The following is an 18891-nucleotide window of genomic DNA, read 5'->3' as shown; positions in this document are numbered from 1 at the left end:
CAGAGATTTATTCATTTCTTCTACATTTTCTACCCTGTGTGTGTAGAGAGGTGTTCATAGTAGTCTCTGAGCATTCTTCGTATTTCTGTGGGTTTGGTGGTAATGTCCCCTTTGTTATTTTTGATTGTGTTTATTTGGAGCTTGTATCTTTTTTTTCATTCATTAGTCTAGCTATTCTGTCAGTTTTACTTATTCTTTCAAGCTTGGACTTGTTGATCTCTTATATGCTTTTTTCATGTCTCAGTTTCCTTCAGTTCAGCTTTGATTTTGGTTATTTCCTTGTCTTCTGTTAGCTTTGTGGTTGGTTTCCTCTTGTTTCTTTAATTCAAAGTGTGATGTGAGGTTGTTAATTTGAGGTCTTTCTAACTTTCTGCTGTGGGTGTTCAGCCCTATAAACTTTTCTTCTAACAATGCTTTAAGTATGTCCCAGAGTTTCTGGTATATTTTGTCTTTGATCTCATTAGTTTCAAATGGTTTCTTTTTTTTTTTTTCTTTTTCTTTATTTTGGGGGAGGGGGAGATGGAGGCTTGCTCTGTAGCCCAGGCTGGAGTACAGCGGCATGATCTCGGCTCATTGCAACCTAGGCCTCCTGGGTCCTGGTTCAGGTAATTCTCCTACCTCAGCTTCCGAAGTAGCTGGGGTTACAGGCACAAGCTATCCTGCCCAGCTAATTTTCGTATTGAATTTCTTGAATTCTGCCTTTATTTTATTGTTTACCCAAAGTCATTCAGGAGCAGGTGGTTTAACTTCCATTAAATTATATGCTTTTCAGTGATTTTTTGGTATTGATTTCTGTTTTTATTGCACTGTGGTTGAAGAGTGTGGTTGGTATGGTTTTCATTTTTTTCGGTTTGTTTTATGGCCGATTATGTGGTCAATTTTAGAGCATGTGACGTGCAGATGAGAAGAATGTATATTCTGTTGTTTTGGGTGGAGAGTTCTGTAGATGTCTATTAGGCTTCTTTGGTCAAGTGTCCAGTTTGGATCTGGAATGCCTGTGTTAATTTTTTCCCTTGATGATCTGTCTAATAATGTCAGTAGAGTGTTGAAGTTTCCAATTATTGTGTGGTTACTAAGTCTTCACTGATCTCTAAGTATTTGCTGTTTGAATCTGGGTGCTTCTGTGCTTGGTGCATATATATTTAGGATAGTTAGGTCTTCTCGTTGAATTGAACTCTTGAGCATTATGTAATGCCTTTATTAGATGTGCTGCTGGATTTGATATGCTAGTATTTTGAATCATCCAATGATCACTCAAAAACATACAGTTTCATGGACGTTAACCTGATTCTGAATGACTTTGGGTAAACAATAAAATAAAGGCAGAACTCAAGAAATTATTTGAAACTAATGAGATCAAAGATACAATATACCAGAAACTCTGGGACATACCTAAAGCAGTGTTAGGAGAAAAGTTCTTTTTTAAATCTTTATTTGTATAAAGTGAGTTTTATGTGAAATTAGAACAGTAACCCCTGCTTTTTTGTGTTTTCTGTTTGCTTAGTAGATTTTCTCCATCCCTTTACTCTGAGCCTGTGGGTGTGATGGGTCTTTTGCATGTGTGATGGGTCTCTTGATGACAGCATACAGTTGAGTCTTGCTTTCTTATCCAACTTGCTAGCCTGCGCCTTTTAATTGGGGCATTAACCCATTAACATACAAGGTTAATATTAAGTGAGGATTTATCCTGTCATTGTGTTGTTACATGGTTGTTATGCATACTTAATTGTGTGGTTGCTTTATATTATCAATGATCTATATACATAAGAGTGTTTTTGTGATTGCCTGTATTGGTCCTTTTTTTCCATATTTAGCACTCCCTTAAGGAGTTCTGGTAAGTCAGATCTAGTGGTAACAAATTCCCTTAGTATTTACTTGTCTGAAAAGGTTCTTATTTATCCTTTTCTTTTGAAGCTTATCTTAGTTTGGCTGTATATGGAATTCTTGGTTGGATATAACCCCCCAATCTCTTCTGGCTTCTAGGGTTTCTGCTGAAAGTTCCACTGTTAACCTGAGGTGGTTTCCTTTCCAGGTGATCTCCTTCTTTCTAGCTGCCTTTAACATTTTATCTTTCATTTTGAACTTAGAGAATCTGATTAATACTCTGTCTCTTGGGAAAGGTCATCCTTTATAGTACCTTGCAGGGATTCTCTGCATTTCCTGAATTTGAATGTTGGCATGTCTAGCAAGTTTGGGGAAATTTTTGTGAATGATATTCTAAAGTATGTTTTCCATGTTTCTTGCTTTCTCTCTCTTTTAGGGATGCCAATGAGATGTAGATTTGGTCTCTTTACATAATCCCATGTTTCTTGGAGGCTTTGTTTATTCTTGAATCTGTTTTCTTTATTTTTGTTTGACTGAATTATTTTGGAGAACTAGTCTTCAGACTCTGAGATTTTTTCCTCTCCGTGGTTGATTTTCTGCTGTTAAAATTTGTTAATATTGTTTGCCTCTGTGTCCCCATCCAAATTTCATGTTGAATTGTAATTCCTAATATTGGGGAAGGGACTTGGTGGGAGGTGGTTGAATAATTGGGGTAGATTTCCCCCCAGTGTTCTTGTCATAGTGCATTTTCATGAGCTTTGATGGTTTAAAAGTGTGTGGCACCTCTCCCTTCAGTCTCTCTCTCCTGCTGCCAGGTGAAGATGTGCTTGCTTCCCTTTTCCCCTTCTGGCATTGTTGTAAGTTTCCTAAGGCCTTCCCAGCCATGCCTCCTATACAGCCTGTGGAACTGTAAGTCAATTAAACCTCTTTTCTTTATAAATTACCCAGTCTGAAGTAATTCTTTATAACAGTATGAAAATGAATTAATACATCTGTGACTGTGTTTTGAAATTGCTGGAGTTTTTCAGCTCTATCAGATTCTTTCTTACAATTGCTATTTGTCTTTTATCTCCTGTATTATTTTATTCTTTAGAATCCTTTTATTGGGTTTCAACTTTTTCGTGAATCCAGATGATTTTTGTTCCTTTTTTCTTTATAGTTTAATGTATTTTACTAGCAACTTACAGGAACAGCACAGAAGACAGACAATATTAACAATATGTACTTGCATGTAGGACAACTCAGTTAGAAAAGTATAGTGAACGGATGGAATCCTCTGTATGATAAAAATGCTACAAACACCATTTAGTTGCCATCAATAGGAAATTTACTTGTTTAAAAAAAAATCCAGGGCTGGGCATGGTGGCTCAAGCCTGTAATCCCAGCACTTTGGGAGGCCGAGGCAGGTGGATCACGAGGTCAAGAGATTGAGACCATCCTGGTCAACATGGTGAAACTCCATCTCTACTAAAAATACAAAAAATTAGCTGGGCATGGTGGTGTGTGCCTGTAATCCCAGCTACTCAGGAGGCTGAGGCAGGAGAATTGCTTGAACCCAGGAGGCGGAGGTTGTGGTGAGCCGAGATTGCGCCATTGCACTCCAGCCTGGGTAACAAGAGCGAAACTCCATCTCAAAAAAAAAAAAAAAAATCCAGATGCTAGCGTTGTCCAGAAAAATTTAACAGGTTTATAATTATTATAAAGTCGAACCACTGAAACTTGTTCACTGAAACATTTTAACCTGCATTAATGCTTTACATCTCATTTATATTAAAAATTCACACACAACTGAAAATGGAAAAACTGCCAATACCTGATTTCTGTCCCCTGTTTTTCCACTTGCAGTCATATACTTAGGCACCTTTTGACCCCATGGGGAAAAATATCTAATGTTCAGAACTACCAGTCACAGGAAGAAGAGAAATTTTTTTAAAAATGAGAATTAAATGTTTCCCATCATAGTAGATTCTTAAGCATGTTCTGCATGTATGCGGCATGCTAGCTGGTTGTCTTTCGGCATAATTGTTACATGTTTGGCATGGACAGCACAAAGGGTGTCTTCAAAAAGGCCAACCAGATAGGCCTCACTTGCCTCCTGCAAAGCACTGATAGCTGCGCTCTGGAAGTGCAGATGTGTTTTAAAGTCCTGAGCAATTTCTTGCACCAGACACTGGAAGGGAAGTTGCGAATCAGAAGTTCAGGGGACTTCTGATAATGTCTAATTATACGGAGTGCCACAGTACCATGCTTGTAACAATGAGGTTTCTTCACCCCTCCAGTGGAGGGCACACTCTTGCAAGTGGCTATTGTAGCCAGCTGCTTCCTTGGTGCTTTACCACTGGTTGACTTGCGGGCAGTCTGCTTTGTACGAGCCATGGTACAGAGACCTCCTTACTTACCCCTCTTCTTCTTTGGCTGGAGCTTGGTAAGCGAGAGGCAGCACTGGTGTTGGAGAGCTATGACGGTATGGCGGCAGCTGCCTTTGTTCCTATTTATACTCTGAATTCTATTTCTTTCATTTCATCCATTTAGTCTGGTTAAGACCCAGTACTGGGGAATTAGTGTGATTGCTTTTAGGTGAGAAGACACTGAGCTTTTTTGATTTGCCAGAGTTCTTGCAGGTTCTTTCGCATCTGTGTGGGCTGATTTTCCTTCAGTCTTTGAAAACGATAATCCTTTGAGAGAGAAATTAAAAGAGAGAGAGAGTGGGTGTGTGTGTGTTTTCTTTTCTTTGATGCATTTGGGGGTTTCATCGTAGTATAAGGTAAGTTCAGTGAAGTCACTTCTTTAGTGAAAGATTTTAGGGAGCCAAGGCCTCTTAGGCCTCATGCTCTCACTTTGGGGGAGCTGACACCAGGTCCCTAGCTTTCTGTCTCGAGCTTAGGAACATGCCATACTGGAGGGTCTGAGATGTTCCCAGTCCTCTGGCCATGAAACCTCCATGCTAGCCAGTACCCTTAGTCTTGATGGTGTTAGCTTGTGTGTTTCAGCAGCTGTGGCATTGTGGCAGGGTGTACATACATCTAATGGAGCAGAGTACCAGTGTAAGCAAGGCTGTGGTGTTTCTTTGTGTGCTTCCACTGGTGATGGCTGCCTACATCACATATTTACCTGTATATCAAACTACCACAGAATTTCGAAAGTTGTTTATACAACGTATGAGATGTTCTTTTGCTTGATATTATTGCTAACACTTGTATTGTCTGATTTAACTTAACCATTGGGTGTGTGGTGGTATCTTATTGTGGTTTTAGTTTGTATTTGTCTGATGACTAATTTGAACATCTTTTTATGTGCTTGTCATCATTCATGTATCTTCTTTTGAGAAGTATCTGTTCAGATCTTTCCCCCATTTTCTTATTGACTTGTTTGTCTTAAGTCTCCAGAATTCTTTTTAATTTTTAATATAAATCCATCTCAGATATATACATTATAAATATTTTTTTCCTAGTCTGAAGCTTGTATTTTTATTTTTATTTTTTTAATTTTTTATTGCATTTTAGGTTTTGGGGTACATGTGCAGAATATGCAAGACAGTTGCATAGGCAGTGTGTTTTGCTTCCTTTCTCCCTTTCACCCACATTTGGCATTTCTTCCCAGGTTATCCCTCGCCACTTGCCCCTCCCACTTGCCCTCCCCTTTTCCCCCCGATAGACCCCAGTGTTTAGTACTCCCCTCCCTGTGTCCATGTGTTCTCATTTTTCATCACCCGTCTATGAGTGAGAATATGCGGTATTTCATTTTCTGTTCTTGTGTCAGTTTGCTGAGAATGATGTTCTCCAGATTCATTCATATCCCTACAAAGGACACGAACTCATCATTTCTGATTACTGCAAAATATTCCATGGTGTATATGTGCCACATTTTCCCAAACCAGTCTATCATCATTGGGCATTTGGGTTGATTCCACGTCCTTGCTATTGTAAACAGTGCTGCAATGAACATTCGTGTACATGTGTCCTTATAGTAGAACGATTTATAGTCCTTTGGATATATACCCAGTAATGGGATTGCTGGGTCAAATGGAATTTCTATTTCTAAGGCCTTGAGGAATCGCCACACTGTCTTCCACAATGGTTGAACTAATTTACACTCCCACCAACAGTGTCAAAGTGTTCCTTTTTCTCCACATCCTCTCCAGCATCTGTTGTCTCCAGATTTTTTAATGATCGCCATTCTAACTGGCGTGAGATGGTATCTCAATGTGGTTTTGATTTGCATCTCTCTGATGACCAGTGACGATGAGCATTTTTTCATATGATTGTTGGCCTCATATATGTCTTCTTTTGTAAAGTGTCTGTTCATATCCTTTGCCCACTTTTGAATGGGCTTGTTTGTTTTATTCCTGTAAATCTGTTTGCATTCTTTGTAAATTCTGGATATCAGCCCTTTGTCAGATGGGTAAATTGCAAAAATTTTTCCCAATTCTGTTGGTTGCCGATTCACTCTAGTGACTGTTTCTTCTGCCGTGCAGAAGCTGTGGAGTTTCATTAGGTCTCATTTGTCTATTTTGGCTTTTGTTGCCAATGCTTTTGGTGTTTTGTTCATGGAGTCCTTGCCTTCTCCTATGTCCTGGATGGTTTTGCCTAGATTTCCTTCTAGGGTTTTTATGGTGCCAGGTCTTATGTTTAAGTCTTTAATCCATCTGGAGTTAATTTTAGTGTAAGGTGTCAGGAAGGGGTCCAGTTTCTGCGCTCTGCACATGGCTAGCCAGTTTTCTCAACACCATTTGTTTAAACAGGGAATCCTTTCCCCATTGCTTGTTTTTGTCAGGTTTATCCAAGTTTGTATGGTGGTAGATATGTTGTGTTGCCTCCGATGCCTCTGTTTTGTTCCATTGGTCTATATCTTTGTTTTGGTACCAGTACCATGCTGTTTTGATTACTGTAGCCTTGTAGTATAGTTTGAAATCCGGTAGTGTGATGCCCCCCGCTGTGTTCTTTTTGCTTAGAATTGACTTGGCTATGCGGGCTCTCTTTTGGTTCTATATGAAGTTCATGGTGGTTTTTTCCAGTTCTGTGAAGAAAGTCAATGGTAGCTTGATGGGGATAGCGTTGATTCTGTAAATTACTTTGGGCAGTATAGCCATTTTGATGATATTAATTCTTCCTAACCATGAACATGGAATGTTTCTCCATCTGTTTGTGTCCTCTCTTATTTCGTTGAGCAGTGGTTTGTAGTTTTCCTTGAAGAGGTCCCTTACGTTCCTTGTGAGTTGTATTCCAAGGTATTTTATTCTTTTTGTAGCAATTGTGAATGGCAGTTCGTTCTTGATTTGGCTTTCTTTAAGTCTGTTATTGGTGTAGAGGAATGCTTGTGATTTTTGCACATTGATTTTATATCCTGAGACTTTGCTGAAGTTGCTTATCAGTTTCAGGAGTTTTTGGGCTGAGGCGATGGGGTCTTCTGGGTATACTATCATGTCGTCTGCAAATAGAGACAATTTGGCTTCCACCTTTCCTATTTGAATACCCTTTATTTCTTTTTCTTGCCTGATTGCTGTGGCTAGAACTTCCAGTACTATATTGAATAGGAGTGGTGAAAGAGGGCATCCTTGTCTAGTGCCGGATTTCAAAGGGAATGCTTCCAGTTTTTGCCCATTCAGTATGATATTGGCTGTTGGTTTGTCATAAATAGCTTTTATTACTTTGAGATACGTTCCATCGATACCGAGTTTATTGAGGGTTTTTAGCATAAAGGGCTGTTGAATTTTGTCCAATGCCTTCTCTGCGTCAATTGAGATAATCGTGTGGTTTTTGTTTTTGGTTCTGTTTATGTGGTGAATTACGTTGATAGACTTGCGTATGTTGAACCAGCCTTGCATCCCCGGGATGAATCCTACTTGATCATGATGAATAAGTTTTTTGATTTGCTGTTGCAATCGGCTTGCCAATATTTTATTGAAGATTTTTGCATCTATGTTCATCATGGATATTGGCCTGAAGTTTTCTTTTCTTGTTGGGTCTCTGCCGGGTTTTGGTATCAGGATGATATTGGTCTCAGAAAATGATTTGGGAAGGATTCCCTCTTTTTGGATTATTTGGAATAGTTTCAGAAGGAATGGTACCAGCTCCTCTTTGTGTGTCTAGTAGAATATGGCTGTGAACCCATCTGGACCTGGGCTTTTTTTGTGTGGTATGCTCTTAATTGCTGCCTCAACTTCTGACCTTGTTACTGGTCTATTCATAGTTTCAGCTTCCTCCTGGTTTAGGCTTGGGAGGACACAGGAGTCCAGGAATTTATCCATTTCTTGCAGGTTTACTAGTTTATGTGCATAGAGTTGTTTGTAATATTCTCTGATGATGGTTTGAATTTGTGTGGAATCTGTGGTGATTTCCCCTTTATCATTTTTTATTGCGTCTATTTGGTTGTTCTCTCTTTTATTTTTAATCAATCTGGCTAGTGGTCTATTTTGTTGATCTTTTCAAAAAAGCAGCTCTTGGATTTATTGATTTTTTGAAGGGTTTTTCGTGTCTCAATCTCCTTCAGTTCAGCTCTGATCTTAGTTATTTCTTGTCTTCTGCTGGGTTTTGAGTTTTTTTGATCTTGCTCCTCTAGCTCTTTCAATTTTGACGATAGGGTGTCAAATTTGGATCTCTCTATTCTTCTCATATGGGCACTTATTGGTATATACTTTCCTCTAGAGACTGCTTTAAATGTGTCCCAGAGGTTCTGGCATGTTGTGTCTTCGTTCTCATTGGTTTCGAAGAACTTCTTTATTTCTGCCTTCATTTCATTGTTTATCCAGTCAACATTCAAGAGCCAGTTGTTCAGTTTCCATGAAGCTGTGCGGTTTTGGGTTGGTTTCTGTATTCTGAGTTCTAACTTGATTGCACTATGGTCTGAGAGGCTGTTTGTTATGATTTCAGTTGTTTTGCATTTGCTGAGCAGTGCTTTACTTCCAATTATGTGTTCAATTTTAGAGTAGGTGTGATGTGGTGCTGAGAAGAATGTATATTCTATGGATTTGGGGTGGACAGTTCTGTAAATGTCTATCAGGTTTGCTTGCTCCAGGTCTGAGTTCAAGCCCTGGATATCCTTGTTGATTTTCTGTCTGGTTGATCTGTCTAATATTGACAGTGGAGTGTTAAAGTCTCCCACTATTATTGTGTGGGAGTCTAAGTCTCTGTAAGTCATTAAGAACTTGCCTTATGTATCTGGGTGCTCCTCTATTGGGTCCATATATGTTTAGGATCGTTAGCTCTTCTTGTTGTATCGATCCTTTTACCATTATGTAGTGGCCTTCTGTGTCTCTTTTGATCTTTGTTGCTTTAAGGTCTATTTTATCAGAGATGAGAATTGCAACTCCTGCTTTTTTTTTTCTCTCCATTTGCTTGGTAAATCTTCCTCCATCCCTTTATTTTGAGCCTTTGTGTATCCTTGCATGTGAGTTGGGTTTCCTGGATACAGCACACTGACAGGTTTTGGATTTTTATCCAATTTGCCAGTCTGTGTCTTTTGATTGGTGCATTCAGTCCATTTACATTTAGGGTTAATATTGTTATGTGTGAATTTGATACTGCCATTTTGATGCTAGCTGGCTGTTTTACCCATTAGTTGTTGTAGATTCTTCATTGTGTTGTTACTCTTTAGTATTTAGTGTGATTTTGGAATGGCTGATACTGGTTGTTCCTTTCTATGTGTAGTGCCTCTTTTAGGAGCTCTTGTAAAGCAGGCCTGGTGGTGACAAAATCTCTGAGTACTTGCTTGTTCGCAAAGAATTTTATTTTTCCTTCACTTCTGAAGCTCAGTTTGGCTGGATATGAAATTCTGGGTTGAAAGTTCTTGTCTTTAAGGATGTTCAATATTGGCCCCCACTCTCTTGTGGCTTGTAGTGTTTCTGCCGAGAGATCTGCTGTGAGTCTGATGGGCTTCCCTTTGTGGGTGACCCGACCTTTCGCCCTGGCCGCCCTTAGTATTTTCTCCTTTATTTCAACCTTGTTGAATCTGACGATTATGTGCCTTGGGGTTGCTCTTCTTGCGGAGTATCTTTGTGGTGTTCTCTGTATTTCCTACATTTGAGTGTTGGCCTGTCTTGCTAGGTGGGGAAATTTTCCTGGATAATGTCCTGAAGAGTATTTTCCAGCTTGTATTCCTTCTCTTCGTCCCCTTCTGGTACACCTATCAAACGTAGGTTATGTCTCTTCTCATAGTTTTACATTTCTTGGAGACTTTGTTCATTCCTTTTTGTGCTTTTTTCTCTGATCTTGGCTTTTCGTTTTATTTCATTGAGTTGATCTTCGACTTCTGATATTCTTTCTTCTGCTTGGTCAATTCGGCTATTGAAACTTGCGCATGCTTCACGAAGTTCTCGCATTGTGTTTTTCAGCTCCTTTAATTCATTCATATTCCTTTCTAAGTTATCCATTCTTGTTTTCATTTCCTCGAATCTTTTTTCATGTCTTTTTTCAAGGTTCTTAGTTTCTTTGCATTGATTTAAAACATGTTCTTTTAGCTCACAAAAGTTTCTCATTATCCACCTTCTGAAGTCTAATTCCGTCATTTCGTCACAGTCATTCTCCGTCCAGCTTTGTTCCCTTGCTGGTGAGGAGTTTTGGTCCTTTCTAGGAGGCGATATGTTCTGGTTTCAGGTGTTTTCCTCCTTTTTGCGCTGGTTTCTTCCCATCTTTGTGGATTTATCCACCTGTCGTCTGTATAGTTGCTGACTTTTCCATTGGGTCTCTGAACGGACACCCAGGTTGTTGATGATGAAGTATTTTTGTTACTTGGTTTTCCTTCTACCAGTCTAGGCCCTTTGCGGTACGACTGCTGAGGTCCATTCTAGGCCCTGCTTGTCTGGGGTGCACCTATAGCAGCTGTGGAACAGTAAGGGATGCTACCAGTTTCTTTTTCTGCTATCTTTGTCCCAGAATGATGCCTGCCAAAGGTCAGTGTTTTGGATATAGAGGGGTCAGGGAGCTGCTTGAGGAGACAGTCTGTACTTTATAGGAACTCAGTTGCTGAGCTGTGAGCTCTTTTGTTCATTCAGGGCTGTTAGGCTGCTATGTTTAATTCTGCTGCAACAGAAGTCATAAAAAAACCTTTTTTTTCTCAGATGCTCTGTCTGGGGGGGTTGGGGCTTTATTTTTGAGTGTCCATTGAGGTGTCTTGCCCAGCTAGGAGGCAGTCTAGTCACTATTTGCCTGCTGAGGCTCCGCCCTTCAGGTGTGAAGTTCGCTCTGTTGCTGCAGGCTCTGCCCTTCTGCTGCGGTCTCCGCCCTGCTGCCACAGGCTACACCCTGCAGCAAAGCCTCTCTGTTGTAGCGGGTTGCCTTGGCAACGGCAGGCTGCGTCAGCAATGGGCATGTACCTCAGTAGGTGCGGGTTGCCTTGGTAATTGCGGACGCCCCTCCCCCATGGAGCTGCGCTCTCAGGGAACCTCTCCACCAGGAGTGTTTGGAATCGCCGTTTTTTTTGTTGCACTGCGCTACCCCAAACGCTGTGTCCCTGGAATCTCCTGGGCTGGCTCTCTGTCCAAGTCCCGTTCAGTCTCAGGGACAGCCCTCTCAAGTCTCAGGTTGCCGGTTCAGCAGGGCACCCAGACCAGTGCGCTTTGTGCAGAGCGCTGTGTAGCGCCACTGTGCTACTGCGCGGTCCGCTGCCACACCGGCTGCCGGCTACACCAGCCAAAACCTCTGCCTGGTGTCCCGCGTCTCTTTTATACCTGGAAATTTTCTTGTTCTGTGGGCATCAAAGATTTGTCTGGAAATGCGGCCCTGACTCACCCTCTCCGCACATGCACCGAGAGCTTCAATCCTGGGTTGTTCTCACAGCGCCATCTTGAGTCCTCCCCTCGTCTTTTTATTTTCTTAATGGTATCTTTCAAAGGGCAAACACTTTGAATTTTGATGTCCAATTTAGCAATTCTTTATTTTTCATCATTTGCCTACCTATTGTTATGACAGTTTTCTTGGTGTCCTTTTCTGTCAAATTGAGGTAATGTGAGAGTTAAATGAATTGATATATGTAATGTACTTTGAAAAGCCTCACATTTAATAAAAATGGTACAATGTTAGCTGCCATTATTGTTACTACAACTCCTTTACTCGTAAGTTATTTTTGAGGTTGTTGGATACTATCCATATATCCCTGTGTCATCTCTGTTCTTCTTAAAAATTTGTCATTGCCATTTTCTTTAACGGTCTTTTGTTTATAATAAAGGATTAAAATTAAGATTTGTTTATAATAAAGGATTAAAATTAAGATTTTCCATATATGTTAGAGAAAGGATATCCTAGCATTCTATGTAGTGGATGATTTATATTACATGCCACAGTTTTATAATCTACCGATTTACCAGTGACTCAGTTTCCTTTCATATGTGATGTTATAATGAAATTTATAGAAATTTTTGCCATTTTCTTTCCCCAGAGGTCTAAGGCCCACCATGAATATCATGATTTTCCGCCTTTTTTAAGGCTCCTTTGGCCATCTCTGACATTGGCTTCCACTGTGTTTTATGCATACCTTAAATGTTTTTCAGTGTATTATGGAAAATAACATTTTAGAGGGTGGTGTTTTTGTTGTCAGTTTTGCTAAACAGAATTTAGAGGCTAGATTTTGATTGAGGTATATTAATTGATTACAATATTATGAATATAATTAGTACGAAGGGAATAATAGTTATATTAAAATGGAGTTTCCAGTGATTATAAACTAGGTCAAGTCAAGATGTTCTTCTTAAAATACATTACAGTATGATCATGATCCACTGTAGTTGTTTGAGTCAGTCTCAGAAATGAAAATATTTTCCTGATTCTGTTCTCTATTATTTTGACCAAATATTTAATCAGTCTTTCATTTTGCTATTTATAGAGTGAGAGATATTATATCTTCCTAGCAAAAATAGTATTAACAATGAGATAGTTTTTCGCAAGTAAAGTAGTTTTTATAATAAACTCAGTATAATTTTTAGTCTACAGTCCAGATCTTACTGATCTCTTTTCTAAAAGTATCCCCTCTATCTGAGCCCCTCTCCTGAGCTGTAGATCAGGCACTGGGCCATCCACAAAGTCTTGCATAGTGCTTGGCAATGAATAGGCAATTGGAAGAGTGTTGTAATTAACTAAACTTTCAATTTTACCCGTTTCTTGAGTCTTTTTTATCTTTTTTTTTTTTGTGGATTGTATAAATTCAAGAAATCAATATTCTTATGGAGGAAAAAAAAAGCAAACAAAAACTTACTGCAGCCATTCTTCTTACAGTTTCTGTCTTTATGCTTTTCACACTAAATGTTTTAAGAGAGTCAGTTGTTCTTAGTTTCGCATTTATCTTTAAGTCTTCTATAATTTAGTTATTGTCAAAATATATCTAATAACCTTAAGGCCTCATAATTTTAGTGTATTCTTATATTTTCCAGCTTTCTTCTCTCTGCCCTTTACATTTTTATTTTTCTCCCTCCCTCCCTCCCTTCCTTCCTTCCTTCCTTTTTTTTTCTTTCTTTCATTTTGAGATGGAGTCTTGCTCTGTCACCAGGCTGGAGTGCGGTGGCGCAATCTCGGCTCACTGCAACCTCCTCCTCCTGGGTTCAAGCTATTCTTCTGCCTCAGCCTTCTGAGTAGCTGGGACTACAGGCATGTGCTACCATGCCTAGCAAATTTTTTTTTTAGTAGAGACGAGGTTTCACCACATTGGCCAGGATGCTCTCGATCTCTTGACCTCGTGATCCGCCCACCTCGGCCTCCCAAAGTGCTGGGATTTCAGGTGTGAGCCACCACGCCAGCCTATTTGTTTTCTTTGTAATGAATTTACTCAACATTTTATCTTTTTCTCCTTTTTCTTCAACAAAGAAGATACCTGAGTGAGGGAGGGAATTAAAATATTTCTAGGGCTTCATTTATTTGCCTTTAAACAGATGTTGCTTTTCTTAATGTAGCTGTGATTTTTTTCAGTTAATTTTTAGACATCTCCATTTTGGTATTAGCCGAATTTTTCATAATAAAACTAATTATTGAATATACTTTGTCCTTCCTAGAAGGCAAGCTGTGTTATGTTCATCACTATATCTTAATTGCCTAGCATAGTTCTTGGTACATAGTTGACAATTAATACACATTTATTTTATGAACAAATGATATCTTTCTGTCACCTGAAAGTTAACATTGAATTGAACATGTTGGAATCTGGAATTTTCCTTTGATTCTATATCTTCTCATTGTTTGACGTATAGAATAAATGTCCCTTCTTCTCTAAAGCTTTCCTTAATCCTCACAGGCAGAAATCTGTTTCCTATTTTCTATTCCTTTGCCATATTATACTTTTATTGTACTTTTGTTCTGGATTACATTTGACTCATTTATGTACGTAGTTTGTTGTTTGATGTCAGGAGCCAACTTCTCCAGATAAATTAACTATTTAAAATAGTCTAAGATTTTGGGAAAGGAAAGAGTTGAAAAGTGGATTTGTGTCACTGTTCCTTCTGCATAGAATCCCCTCCCCATCTTGCTACTTTTCACTCTTTCTTCAGTCTCAACTGAAAGAATGAGGCTTTATTTTAGTCAGGCTTTTCTGGGCCAACTTTAAAGTCTTGAATAGGTGACTTTTCTTTATATTCTTCTATTATTAATTTCTTTAATAAATGATTAATGAGTACTTTCAATGTGCAGACATTGTGCTAGACAGGCCTTTGAGAAACAAAAAAGGTAGGACTTTTGTGGCTGAGTATGTAATGTTTAACTGATTATACAATTATGTATTATACAGACAAGGAAACTGAGGCTCAAATAAGTTCAGTGAATATACTAAGGTTACCAAATTAATAAATGGGAGAGCCTGGTTTCAGACTTTGGACTTTCTGAGTCCTTAGTGTTCTTTCCATTATACTTCGGCATTCCTCAGTGAAATTTTTTTTTGAAAGATTTGAACCAAATCTTTCTAAGCTCTGGTATTTTATTTCTTCTTCAGCACCACAGAGTATTCTCTTAACCATCTACTGTTATTTAGCAAAGGAGATATATGTACATGGAACCCTTGCTATTAACAGAAAGAGGATAGTTGACCTAGTAATGGGCAGAAATACTTCCATTGACTTTGTATCTGAAAACTGATTTTAGCATTTGCTTTGCTCAAAGGATTTTTGAGCCTCCAGAGTTTCCAGGGTTCTATGGTATCTATTTTCTATATTAATCTGTGGATTTCTTTTTTTTTTTTCCACTGGAACATTACAATTCCCAAAATTCATAGCAAACACCCTATACTCTATTTCCATTCAGCAGTACAATGGTGTGAATTTTACCTACCTCTGGCAAATATTTAAGTTAATATTTCATAAAATATCCAAACTCCTTTTAGCAATGGATTTCCAGGCAGCTGATAAAACATTAAAGTGGTAAGCGTTTTTTTGTTTTTGTGGATTATTCATTTTGATGTGGATGCCGGAAGTGTAGGGAAAGAGAAGTTGTTATGATATAAAGACAACGTTGGAAAAGTTGGGCTTTCGTTCTTGTTTGTTTTTGTTTTCTTTTCCTGAGAATATTCTCTATTCCCCTGCAGTAAGCTGTCTACAGTCCAGGATTTGACAGCCTGCTTTCTTAATAGCCTTCAAAACATCCGTCTCCTGTCATACCTGTGCTATGTTCTGACTGCTTGGTAACTTGATAGCTTAGAAATTAATTTTAGGGATGTTTTATATAAGGAAACCTCTCCTAATGCTACTTCCTTTTGTCACCTGTTACTAGTCATGGTATTAGGTTTATTGAAGGACTTTTGCCTCTGTATTCATTTCTTTTCAATGTTCTTTTCTTTAAGAATAATGATCATAACATAAAATAGTACATGCATTTGTGATTTTATATCTTGCTCTTCTCAGTTTGAGAAAGGAAATAATGTTTGTAAGATTAAGTTACTGATTTTTTCTGTTTTGACCTCCTTAAACTTTGTTTTTTGTGGGTGTTTTGCCTGAATTAGGACTGTGGAACTAGACTTTTTTATGACTCAAGGTTTGGGGATATTATATGCCAAATGCATGTTTTTTAATTTTCTAAAATTTGATTTATAACTGAGAAATAGAGAAACATTTAATAGAGAACATTTGGATCACTAAAAAAATTTATTATTTAAATAAATTTTTCAAAGTATACTTATTTCCTTTTAAAGTGTTCCCCACTGCACTTGAGTACTTACCTGTTTCTTTAAATGGCCTTCTCTGTTTCTTGTTTGCAGGCAGCTATCAATGGTGTAATACCCCAGGAAAATGGCATTCTACAAAGGTATGTTATAAAGCTCTTACCAGTTAAGATGACTGTTTAGCAGAACAAAAACAGAGAGCTAGCTGTTAATTTTTTTTGTTTTATTTTTTAATAGAGCATTGATTTTGTATATATAAGTTCATTAATATTGTTCTTTCAGATATTTCTATGTATTAATTCCCTAGGCGTTCAACTTTTAACTGTATAAAAGTATTGCATATTTGATAATACATCTTTTAAGGTGGTTTTGTTTAATTTTTAAGAAAGCTTTTCAAGGTTATCCTTTGATTTATAAGATGAAAAGAACTGAATTTTTAAAACCATTAGCACTGGCTATTGGTTTAATAAACCCAGAATATGGTTATCAATCTTAATTGTACAGGCTTTATTTCCAGGCTTACTACAGACTTTTTATCCTTCCCTTTTAGTTTCTAATTCAAGCATATAATAACTTGCAGCAATTTGAGGCAGTCCTTAATAATGCAACTTTTCAGAATACTGAACTGTTTTACTTGAAGTATCTAGTGTTAACAAGTGAGATGGTTTTAGAGGTATTGTGTTATGGCCAGAAGGTAAAATTGGAAGATGTGTCCCAGAGAATTATAATAGTTATAACATAACTATAAGCTTAAGTTAAAAATGAATTCATAACTTTTGTGTCCTTAAATTTAGACTCTGGTTCTGGATTAAAGAACACTGTATAAAGTCATAGGAGGTAAAACCGTTCTCTCTTTCAAGTGTAGTTTAATTACTTGATTTTTCCCCCCTTTCCTCTCAGTTCAAACTTTGGCTTGAATTTTGGTGGCTGGGATTTCTAAGTCACTGAAGCATGATCTGCTAAGTGCAGATGAGGCAAACAGAAACAGCAGATTAGGAATGAGATCGTTTTGGAGAGCAAGAAAAGTACTCTTGCAAAAGCATCGGGAGATTCACCATGAACTGCAAAACTTGCTGTATCTTATAAGAAAACATATATTTAGGATGGAAGCAAAATTCTCTTTGGTACCTGTACCACCCTTAATGATTAATGGTTTTTAGATGAAAGCGATGATAAAACAGACCTATACCCCCATTCCTCTCTTTTAAACTGTCAGAAAGAGTTTCATCCAGAGTAAATGTGGCCGATTTCCAGAGCCTCTATCAACTTCTGTTTGTTTAATTGTTACTTTGTTGTTTGTTCAAAAGCATTCAATTCTATCAAAACCCTTGTCTAGAAAGCAAACCAGATGAACTTCCTTCATGGTCATTTTTTTCTTAGTTTAGAAAGTTTTACACTGTTAAATATCACTCCAGTTTTATTTTTGAATAAATGTTATTACCACTTTTTGTGCCAAAATTTTTGCTATGCAAAACCTTTGCGAGTTCAGCTATTGGATTCTGAGTATATATTGGATATATCGTTCAATTAAAAGCATTTGCTGCTACAGGTGAACTGTAGAAATTTCTTCTCCCCTGGAAACATTCCATCTTTCCTGTCACAGATTATACTTTTTGTTTAATATATTTTGTGACTAGGAATTCAGTATTAAACTGATTTCTCATAAAGTTTCTATAATATTTGGGGTTAAACTTTGATCAGAGTAGGAATTTGGTGGTATCATTTGCTTTTTTTGAAGGAATGAATCATATGTCTCCACAAGGAAGTCAGTTGTTATCTAGTGATATTTTTCAACTATTTCCTTCCTAACCTTTTTCTTTAGCTTTGAAATCATTGTGGATTTAACATAACTGAAAATTCCTCTTGTGTATCTACTGACCAGAGGAAAACAAAAGAGGGCTCTTTGTGTACTTTCTCATAGGCTTACTACTGAAAGTAGAAGGCGCAATGCTAGAAATGTTATATGCAAGCAGTTAAAAGGATTTTTGTTTTGTATTTTTGGTTTTCATAATAAAGTTGAATATAGTCCATGTAAATAACTGAGTTAAATTGTTAGTTCATCCCTTAACAAAGAAAGGTGCTATCAAATACTATAGTTTAAAGAAATGACTACATAAAACAATATTCTCATGAGATATTAAACTTTTTGGTAGGAAATAAATACCCACCTCACTGATACATGTGTTGATAGTAAATTCCTTTGACCAGAGATTATCAGAAACAAAAAACTGTACTAATTATCTGCAATCTAAAAAAGTTGGGTTTGTTTTTTTTGTTTGTTTGTTTTTTGTTTTGTTTTGTTTTAAGAGGGAGAAGAGCCAGTATGTGCTTTATAGCTTGTCTTGAAATCAAGTTTTTGTGTGAATCCAAGAGGGAATATGATTTTTAATGTAACCATAAACTCCAAGGGAAAGAAACTTTTTATGAATGCTTAAGGCAGTGTGCTAGGCAATTGAGATATTTGTATTCATTTAATACTCACTACAACCTGTAAGAGGTAAATGTTTGTATTTTACTTATGAGGAAATTCAAAGTTAGAGAGTTTACATAGACTTGCCCAAGATCACAAGCAGGTGGTGAAGTCTAGATTATCTTATTTTCAAAGCCTTGTTCTGTCTTCTCTATTACTCTGTCTTCTTCAAGATCAGTCAGTGAGACATTTCAAAACTTTTAAGATTTTCCTTTGAGAGCTAGGCATGGTGGCTCAGGCCTGTAATTCCAGCCCTTTGGGAGGCCAAGGTCAGCAGGTCACTTGTGGTCAGGAGTTCAAGACCAGCTTGGCCAACATGGTAAAACTCTGTCTCTACTAGAAATAGAACTTGAACCCGGGAGGCCAAAGTTGCAGTAAGCTGAGATTGCAACACTGCACTGTAGCCTAGGCGACAGCGACAGGGTGAGAATCCATCTAAAAATAAAAATAAAAATTTAAAAAAAGCTTTTTCTTTTGGGTAAAGAAGTTGCCATTCAATACATGTACATAATGTCTGTCTTCCACAGCTTTGT

At 37.8% G+C, this 18891-nt stretch overlaps 1 protein-coding gene across 10 annotated transcripts in view; it reads left to right on the top strand.

Moving 5' to 3' along the window:
- Window positions 1–18891, top strand: part of FAF1 (Fas associated factor 1) — a 569750-nt gene that overhangs the window by 165311 nt on the left and 385548 nt on the right. For all 10 annotated transcript variants that reach the window (XM_035251413.3, XM_002750807.7, XM_078331686.1 and 7 more), the window contains one exon: window positions 15985–16031. In XM_035251413.3, coding sequence (XP_035107304.1) covers window positions 15985–16031 — 47 coding nt within the window. The remainder of the gene's footprint in view (window positions 1–15984; window positions 16032–18891) is intronic.

The sequence above is a fragment of the Callithrix jacchus genome, chromosome 7 (assembly GCF_049354715.1).
Source record: "Callithrix jacchus isolate 240 chromosome 7, calJac240_pri, whole genome shotgun sequence".
In the NCBI taxonomy this organism is placed as follows: domain Eukaryota; kingdom Metazoa; phylum Chordata; class Mammalia; order Primates; family Cebidae; genus Callithrix; species Callithrix jacchus.
The sequence above is the reverse complement of the archived record's forward strand: the minus strand, read 5'-3'. Positions and strand labels throughout refer to the sequence as shown.